The following is a 10,241-nucleotide window of genomic DNA, read 5'->3' as shown; positions in this document are numbered from 1 at the left end:
CTGCACCTTGTCCTAATTTAATAACAACCACCAGGTGCAGGGGATAATTAAACAATAAAACAATTAACCAATTTAAATTAACAATAAACAAATACAATTAAACTAAAACCAGTGTGCATTTTCACATGTTTTCTGTGCAGGGAGGTTTTAACCCCTCCCTGCTGTCTCACTATATATATATATATATATATATATATATATATATATATATATATATATATATATATATATACAGTATAGTAGAAAATAGAAATGCAAAATGAAAGAAAAAATACTTTGCATGATTCCACCACTGAAGAGTGAAGATGGCAACTCTGGCTTAATGAAAAACTTATATCCCAAAGTGTCTCTCAATTATTCAGATTTTATTAAGAACAAGGCCAAAATAAAAACTAAATAAAGCTTACGTGTTTCGACATATTGTCGAAATATTCTAACTTGTCACTGTATTTCTAAGTACGAAAACAGGTTCAAATTGTCATAGAGATAAAACTCGCTGTTGTTTGCGTTACAGGGTAGCGTATGTAAGCAAACCAACAGGCAGGCATAGAAACCGTTAAAAACGTGCGTCTTTATTCCTATCAGTTGACAGATCAATTAAAGTCATGGGACATTCCCAGAGCACTTGTTACTGGACTACATGGGTGGATAGGTGATCCTGACAGCAGTTGTGATGTAGTCTGTACTTATATATAATACAGGCATAACACTAGTACAGTGTATCATTATAATGTGTTTTTTCACTGTAAGAGTGCCCAATAACTACAGTTTAACTTCACTTGGCTTTTCCAGCAATACTTATTTAAATATCCCAAAATATGGGTAACCCATTGACTACTGCTTAAAGCTACACAGTGACCCTATCACTTAGTATTTAAAGGACTTTCGGAAAAGATACCACAGAGCATAATCAAACCAACTGACATGATTTCAATATTAAAATGTACAGTAGTGTAGATACTTGAGTTTTATAAATGAAGTTCAAGGTTTTAATTTTCTTGACATGAATGCCTGCAGTCTTGTCTCTGTATTAACTGAAACAATAGAGGCACTATGCTTATATTAGATAATGCCTAGATGTGCACAGTATGCCAGGATTATCTTGTAGCTTCCTACTGCTTTATATTGATGTCAATATTTAGCACTGTACAATCACATTCATGACAATTCTGTGATGCTGCTCTTCTGTTTTTGATTATGCAATGGAAGAAGCCTCTGTCCATGCTGATGTTTTTAAGTGAAGATCTAGGTTTTAGTGGGGATGATGGGCAGAGCAGTTTTCTTCAGAAAATAAAAGAAAACTTTCTCCTAAAATACCGTATGGTGCCTTCTTTCAACTTTTTAGTTATGATGTGTGTAGTGTGTAGTCATTGAGGGTATAACTTTTGAGACATTGTTGTCCTGTGTAGTATGTAATTCTGCTCTCCATATGTCTCTTTCCTTGGAAAAGTCAATGGGCACAAACACACAGAGCTCACTAAATTGTGCAGTGATACTTTAAATGTTTGTGGTTAAGAAAGATATATACAGTATGTATGTATGTGTATATATATTTTCTCTGAATTTGGAATGCCCAATCACTTTTCCTCACATGGTTCAGGAGACACAAAGATTCAGTGGGCATCCTCTGATCCCACGACCAAGCCAGCGTCCTTTTTCACCCAGGAACTCGAGAGCGGATGTCAGCGAGCTACTGACCAGGCCAGCCCTGCAGGTGTCCGCTCCGAGTTCACTGGGTGCCTGGCCAGCAGGGTTCGCTGTAGAGCGATGAGGAGAAACAGTCCCTGTCGGTTTTGCCTCCCTAACCCACAGGAGCGCCACAGCCAATGCGACGCTCTCTTCGGAGTCCCCAGTGAAGACCAGTATACTTTGCACAGCCAGGACACGAACCTTCGCTGTATGACTCACCCTGCGCACCACAGGGCTGCGCTTCTATCAGGTGAGCCACTTGTGGGCCCATTAAGAAAGATATTTAAATGTATTAATATGCTTAAGGTGCTGTAGACTTGTTCAAGTTCTGAAAATCCACCTTAATGGCCTCAAAGTGTGGCAATTGTTCTATAAAGCATCATAAATTGTGATGATTGGTGCTTCTTTCAATGAATGCAAATATGCATTATTTTACTCTTACCCTGTCAACCTAGCAGAAGTGCTAATGGCCACCAGTCTTCATTTGTCAGTTTTAAAACAGTCTGTAATATAAAAGTTTAAAGTCGTTATCCAGTAATAGGGCGTCATCCAATATATATATTTTTTTGCTTAGATGCAGTATGTTAAAACTTTAGAAGATTTGTTATTTATTTATTCGTGAAATAGGATCAACTTTTTTCATTTCAAGATGTATGGGAGAGATGTTTTGTATTAGGATGCAAGGAGGCAAAAAAAATTAGCAAAAGAAAAATATTTCATAAAGCTTTACAAAAAAAGACATCCTGGACTGTCTTGATGGTTAAAACTCTGTAGTGGAGATTTGTGTGACCTCTGACTGAAGGTCTTGTTGGGCTCTCCTAGAACGGGATCCATACAGCTTACTATCCATGTCTAGTCATACTGGTTTCTTCCCCATTTCTGAAGGTGCACAGACGGAAACGGGTTCCCGGGTGGCATTCTTCGCCCTGGTGAAACTGTGCTGCTCCATCTTGGAGCGAAAGGGAAGGCAGACATCACGGAAACATCTCTTGAAGTTCTCATCCAGAAAGGCATAGAGGACAGGATTGAGGCTACTGTTGGTGTAGCCCAAAGCGATGCAAAGGTGCCAGCTTGCTATGACAAAGGGGTTTTTCTTGTCGATATCCACCAGGGTTTTCACGATGACAAAGATGTGGATGGGCGTCCAGCAGATGATGAAGACAGCCACCACCACTAGCACCATGCGGGTGATCCGTCGCAGGGTCCTGTCCTTCTCTTTGGAGCCAGACAGCAGACGCACGCTCTTCAGCCGCAGGATCATGAGCCCGTAGCAGATGGTGATGACCAGCACAGGCCCCACAAAGGCAAAAATGAACACACAGATCTTGGTTACTGTGTCCCAGTACCAGCCAGGGTCAGGGAATTCCAGCATGCATATGATGTTACCTGAAAGTGGAAAAATAAAGGGAGAACTTCAATCGGTTTGTTATGATGTGAACTGCCGACTCCAGACACCACAAGTAAGCGTCTTGCAAAAGAGACAGTTTTCCCTACATTCATGGTTACAAAGCTTTTAACCACATCTTACCAACAGGGAAAAAAGCATGAGGAGACAGTAACAGCCGCTACCACCACAGCAAAACTGACTGTACATTGCATGCATAACTCCCTGTAGGTTTACTAGAGAAAAGAACATATTTCCCCCATGCATCTGAACAAAACTTTATGAAAACGTTTGTGATTCTGTATGGTAATTGCAGTGGTGTCCTCCAACTCTTAGACTGGTATTCATTTTATATAACACGGCACTAACTTAAATCTCCATGCATTTTTTTTAATCACAGGAGTGAACGAGTATAAAATCCATGCCTCTTTTTTTCTATGCTGATTTCTGATTGTTTTAAACCCAATAGTAACAATTGCTAGGAGGTAACGTTGAAATGACCTCACAAGTATTTTTTTTACTTAATGATGAGGGTAATACGTGAGAGGTCAATTGTGTTGACCCCGCCCAGTCCTCCAAGGTTCTGAAGTTGAGAATGGGTTTACTTTGCAAGAGCAGGGTGATGCATTATCGGTTTGATCTTCGAACTGCAACCGTAAAGCAATGCAATATCTGAGTATGAGAAAACTTGCATGCAGTGATGCTAACTATCAGACCTATAAGAAAAAGTAATGCAGTGCCCATTGAGGTTGACATAATTGTTGTGTTAATTTTGTAACAATGCACATACCGCTACCAAACTAATAATACTGTATGGCATCTGCTAGCTAAAGAGCTGCAAATAACAAACTACAGCATATTGTGATGGAATTGGGACAGACCCTTCACAGATTGCAATGTGTATAAATCTAGCAAAAAACAATAACATAACCAACTGCTCCTACCTGCAGAGTAGATATTTCTAGATATTATCATTTAAAATGTATGTATCCCTACAAGTAAAATGTAATTAGAATCAAGTATGATCTATGTACTACAATCACGGTCCACAATCCCTTCATTTATCATGTATAGTCTATGCATAAAGTGCCATCATGAAAAGCTTTGTGGCAGACCATACCACTCACCTTTATCTGTAGTTTTTGTCACAGCCATGATCATGATGGGCACACCAATTACAGAGGAGAGGATCCATATGCAGACGTTGATAACTTTTGCCTTCATTGGGGTGCGGAAATCGAGTGCCCTGATTGGGTGGCACACAGCGATGTAACGGTCCACACTCATCATGGTCAGGGTGAAGATACTGGTGAACATGTTGTAGTAGTCGATGGAGAGGACAATCTTGCAGATCAGCTCCCCGAATGGCCAGGTGTCCAGGAGGTACTTGGCGCTTTGAAAGGGCAGAGTGCTGGTGGACAGCGCATCCGCCAGGGCCAGGTTGAAGATGTAAATGTTAGTGGCTGTCTTCATTTTGGTGTATCTGTCATAAAACAAAGTGTTATTTATTAAGTGTTTAGAAACTATAATGAACAGAATGATACCAGACGTACGGTTTTTAATGCCCCTGGGGTATACATTTATAAATGTACACTACAGGTCCAAAGTTTGGAGGCAACAAATAATGTACAGAACAACTTGGGGAAGGGGGTTTTATGGGTTATTTGTCCTCACAGACCCCCGACTTACAAAATATCTTGGAATACCTGAATAGTCGCCTCTGTAAAAAAAAAACAAAATCAAAAGAATTAAATGAGCATCTTAGTAAGTATAATGTTCTCCTTTTTCTAAGAAAGCAGTACAACTGGGGATGTGATAATATTTTCTGCATGCAAAAGTGAATGCAAAAGTGAATAACATTTCAAAACAAACCGCTAGCAATATCGCTCTCGCTACAACAATCACAGTGCAGCGGAGAACAAATAATACATTCAAAATATAGACTTTGCTCAAAGTCTTCCCCATTGTTCTTTTTTACTGACAAGCTTACACTCGAAAGGTATTTGTCCAAGTCTTTTTTCAGGTATCAGGTGAAGTTCTCTTTATCCCACTGAACGTGAATACAACTTTGTGAGGTTTATATCAGCAGGTGTTTTTTTCCTCCGTTTTTTTTTTTTATTTTCTTGCTCTTTTAAAAATGTTGCTTTAACGGCGGTGTAGTTGAGCCAGAAAGCGCCGGACAGCTGTTCCTGGATATTATTTTCTAAAGGCAGCAGTGGAGTAGTCATGTTCGTGTCATTGCTCGGCGAGATGAGTTTTTAATGTATTATTTATTCTCCATTGCACTGTTGTCGAGAGAGTGAAAAGGGTGGTGGTTTGTTTTTAAATGAAGGTGCCGACCAGTGAGTGTCATGACGTAAGAACGTGTATATTATAGGTAGGGCTTCTGATTTTCCCAGTGCAGTTTGGCAATGTCATGCAGTATAGAAAAGCGAAAGCCCCCCCAAAAAATGATTTACATAAAACTCAAAAAAGCTAGAAATTAACACTGAAAAAATTTAATTAACAAAAACCGAAAAACAGAAGCCTTGATTATAGGGTTACAGGATGGCAGAATGTCTGTGTAAGGCAGAATTGGAGTTTTAGCGATATGAGTGTGGATATTCCACCATACACAGATTTTTGTCGTCCTATAAGTTATACTACTTTATTATTAATACATAACTTTAAAAAAAACCCTAGCTTATATGTTTTCTAATATCGTTGTGGCTGAGGTACGCGGTTGATTTTGATGTCATCGTTTTGAACTGACTTGAATAGAGGTGATTTTTTTTTTTTTTTTAAATCAGGTGACATCAGCCGTGCTGATATAGAATAGATAGATATAGGCTGATGTCATGAATAGGGTTTCTCCATGATGCGTCGTGGAACACAGAAGAAACATGTGCTCTGATTGGCTGAGCAGTCTATAATATAGGAATATATTTTTTGCACGTATGAACACAAAAACTACAAGGTTATGTATTTTTGTCACTATGGTGTTCTGTTTCCATGGCAACATACCACATAGCCTGCTATTTAGCACAATAACCTGTTTCAAAGAGCATGAACAATCGATTGACATTAGGGCAGAACCCCAAACCATGGTCAGCTCAGCTGCACAACGACAAACAGCTTGATTGTCTTTAAGCAGATTCATAGGGGTATGTGTACCTTTTCCAATATAGGAAGGGACAGCTATGTGTGAGGAATGTTACCATGAACTTCACATGCCAAATTGCAACAGTGTAAACTTAATGGTCTGTTCCATATACCTAGGGTTCTTCGTTTTTTCCAATATTCACTGATACATTACCTTGTTTTTACTGATTTTTACCTGAATTTTAGCTTGCTTTATCTTGGACCTCCACACGCAGTACCAGTAGAAACCGCTAGTAAAATCCATTTTTGAGGCATGTATTGTGAACAAATGGGAGCTCGTCTTTTATGCATTGTACGTGAGTCCTGCCAGGTTTGTTCAGGCACTTGCAGGTTTAAGCTGTGGTCTGTAAGCATGTTGCGGAAATATTTTTTTTTTACTTTCAGTATTATTGTGGTTCTATGATTCTGTTTTTTAATATGCCTTGTGAACATATTTAAGTTATGTGGCTGTATTGTGTTTGCATACAAATTGCCTGCACTTCAAGTTAATTTTAGCCCAATGTACCAGTGTATTTTACAAAATGTTGAACTGTGATGATGTTATTATTAGCATAACACAGTGGAAATCATACTGCTCAGTTTCAGAACAATAAACAAACTGGTTTAGTGAAAACCTGCTGTATTAGCAAAACAATATAGTATAGTGGCATTATTCTGTATTACAAATATTTGAAACAGCTGTTTCTGAAACAAGGCTGCAGTTTAGGTCTACTGTATGCAAAGGTGTTTTTTGAATACAAAGGTTTAATGTGTGTGCCCCCCCCCCCTAACAAAATCCATAAATAATTCATTTTTCCCCCATTGATATTCTAATGGCTTTGAATTGTAAAATTAAACACTTAACAATTCCTGAGAAATTCTTAAAAAAACATAAAAACCTAAAACTGTAGAACTCCTTTTTTACGATTTATAAACCTTTATGTAAGAGAAGACAAAAGTTTAATAATGGCTTAAAGATTCACATACACCCCCTTGATTAATTAATTATTCTCATGCTGGTGACAATGTTGTTGCTGTAGATACCAATTATATTTAATGTATCTTTTATTATTATTATTATTATTATTATTATTATTTTGCCACACACAAATCGTTAATTAGGAGAGTTTTGAAACCCTGACATTTAGCAATGGAACAAAAAGGGAATATCTCAGCAACACGGTGCATTTTATTTTCTCCACTAGATGGCAGTGTTTCCTCAGTTTTCAGTGGCCTTTTGTATAGACAGAAAACGCGTCGTTTGGGATGCTATTTGCAATGTACTTGTGTTCTTGACTTAATCCCTGAAAGCTTTCATTCTGGTTGTTTTGTGTTTTCACAATGTCTGTGAACCCCCAGAGCCCAGTTACAACCAGCATGCACCGAGACTGGGCTTAAATTAGAGAAAAGGGTTACTGGCAGACAGGCACAGAAAAAAAAAAATCAGATTTAAAGCGTTTGTAGTCAAAATTCGGTGATAACCTGCATTATGAATGTGTCGTCAAGGTTCTGCAGAGAAAGATGAAGGTGTCGAAATAAAGGCTCGGAAGATTATATATTTAATGGAATACGTGCACTACATTCCAGTCACAAGTAGCATTCTAAAGGGGGGTGGCAGCCTGAAGATTCGTTATACACGTTACAAAAAAAAAGTGCTTGGTACGTGGGAAATGGTGCTTAAGATGACTATGACTGTCTTTGATAAGCTGTACAGTAAAAGCATTGCCAAAACACACACGCACATACAACATTAAATCTTCAATTGTGCACAACAGTACGTAACAGAAAAATACGAACCCTAATGAAATTTAGCATAAACTGTACAACATCAACCGGTACAGCATGCAGTACTATTATAGGCAATTATACATCAACGATTACTTATCAACCAGTTTAATTTAACTCAGTAGTGATAATACTCTGAGATTGATCCTACACATCACAATATATGAAATCAGTTTCAAAAGCTATAGGAGATCAATACATATCAAGAAGAGAGAGGACCAAATCATTGCTGCTGAAGGTTAAACACCTCGATTAATTATGGAAGACTAAGTAACACATCCTTTTTTATGGTGATTCTACAAAGCACAATGACTTTTATCATCAGATACAGTGAACTGCTGTTATAGGCAATGTAATACATTAAGATTTTCCAAGTCAAGGGTTCGTTTGTTATAAAAAATACTTAAAAGGGAGTGTTGGCGGCATTACAGTGGTGTATAAAGGAGGGTTTGAGGTACCTTTCAGAAACGTTTAGCACCTATTTCAGGTGGAAGTGTTTTATAAAATAGGGTGTTTCGGTATGGGCACAGATGTATGACTTGTGTTAAGAATGTCATCTGGCTTGAATACAGTGTTAATGCGCACGTTCGTGGATGTTGAAACATTCAGATAGTCTCCACATTGAAGCAACATACCAGTATCAGTAAAACTAAAGTAAAAAGCTAGGATTGAAGGATTTTGATATGCAAGAAGAAACAGAGATGGGTGGTCTGGATTTGTTAGGCGTGTCACAACGGACATTTCAGAGCACAAAGGATATAAAACCGATAGACCTTTTTTTTTTTTTTTAGCAGAATGTTAAATTAATAAAACGTTTATTTAGGATTTCTAATTTTTTTAATCGGTGTATTAATTTAAATGCTTTTAATAAACCGTGTCCGGGCTACAAATCATTTTGTAGGGCAATAAATGTCGAATATTTCTCATTAAGGCACATGATAGTTCATAGAGGAAAATAGGCTGTTTTAATTTACTTTATGTATAACGCTCAAATGCATCGTTTTGCATAATTCAAAATAAATGCACGTAAGCTCATATATTGTATAATATTGTTTCTTACCTGACAATCCCATACATTACAAGGAGGTTTCCTAAAAGTCCCACCACGCAGACCACAGAATAGAGCGCTGTGATAGAGATGGCAATGATAATATTCGTGAGAGTGTTCACGGGGATCCGCGCAGTGCCGTTGAGGCTTCTGTTGGACAGTAGCTCGCTCGGGTATTCTTGAAAGGAACTGTTGAAAGGTAAAAGCGAGTAGAGATCGGTATAATCAGCACCCGGGGTAGTGGACAGCTCCATGTTTCAAGTGCCTCTGTGTTCTTCTGTTCAATTATATATATATATTTTTTTAAAAAATCCTCGCAGTTACAGGTGTGTATGATACCACTCGAAGCAAAAGTCACATTTACAGCTGCACGAGGGGTAATTAGAAATATTCAGCTCGCGTTTTACAAGCGCTAAGATCGAATGCCTGGACGTGTCACCAGAGCAGATAAGCTTCGTCTCTCTGTTTAAGCTTCGGGTTCTTGTTGTCAAACCCCGCTGGTCTTGTAAAATAGCAGGTAGCAGAATTATCTGTATGTCAGGATCCAGTCGTGGTGGTGCGAATCACAGCTGTGCTCCTCTCTTGCCTAAAAAGCCGAGGCGTAAGAGTGTGCTGTAACTTACTCTGGCTGAGATCGGGTATATGTTCAGCTTCGCATCCTCTGGTGATTTCTTATAAAACCCGACAGCCCTATCGACGTCAAAGTCGCGTAGTTGGCTGGAAATCAAAAAAATGCTTGTCAGTCAAGCGGCACAAAAAAAAAAAGTAATTACTTCTATTCCCTTGGTCTAGCTTAAAAAAAATCATCCAGCGCTGCCTAAATGATGAATTAAGAACCCACCTAGTACGGTTAAACAAAGACCTTCTGTGGGATTGACAAAGCGCTTCTAATTGTTGTACCGAAGTTGGCTTTTTGTATGTGGTTACAGATTGGGAGAATACTGCGCTCTATCAGTAATATAGATACTAACGATGCATATGTTGTCATGGTTGTAGGAGGGGAGCTTTGAATAATTAGTATCTGAAACAGATTTAATGACTATACCATGAATATGTTTATTTTGAATAATTCATGATAATTTCCACGAATATACTGTATATATATATATATATATATATATATATATATATATATATATATATATATATATATATATATATATATATATATACTAGAATGCAGTTTCATTTTTAAACACAATAATTTAATTTGAA

General features: G+C 38.0%; 1 protein-coding gene across 1 annotated transcript; it reads right to left on the bottom strand.

The window, feature by feature from the left end:
- Nucleotides 1-240: 240 nt before the first annotated feature.
- Nucleotides 241-9,894, bottom strand: LOC117414171 (delta-type opioid receptor-like). The gene is made up of 3 exons (XM_034023950.3): nt 9,039-9,894; nt 4,201-4,556; nt 241-3,075 (listed from the first exon to the last, which is right to left on the bottom strand). Exons 1-3 carry the CDS (start codon nt 9,278-9,280, stop codon nt 2,546-2,548), a joined length of 1,128 nt encoding a protein of 375 aa, XP_033879841.2. The 5' UTR covers nt 9,281-9,894; the 3' UTR covers nt 241-2,545.
- Nucleotides 9,895-10,241: the final 347 nt, after the last annotated feature.

The sequence above is a fragment of the Acipenser ruthenus genome, chromosome 23 (assembly GCF_902713425.1).
Source record: "Acipenser ruthenus chromosome 23, fAciRut3.2 maternal haplotype, whole genome shotgun sequence".
Lineage (NCBI taxonomy): Eukaryota > Metazoa > Chordata > Actinopteri > Acipenseriformes > Acipenseridae > Acipenser > Acipenser ruthenus.
The sequence above is the reverse complement of the archived record's forward strand: the minus strand, read 5'-3'. Positions and strand labels throughout refer to the sequence as shown.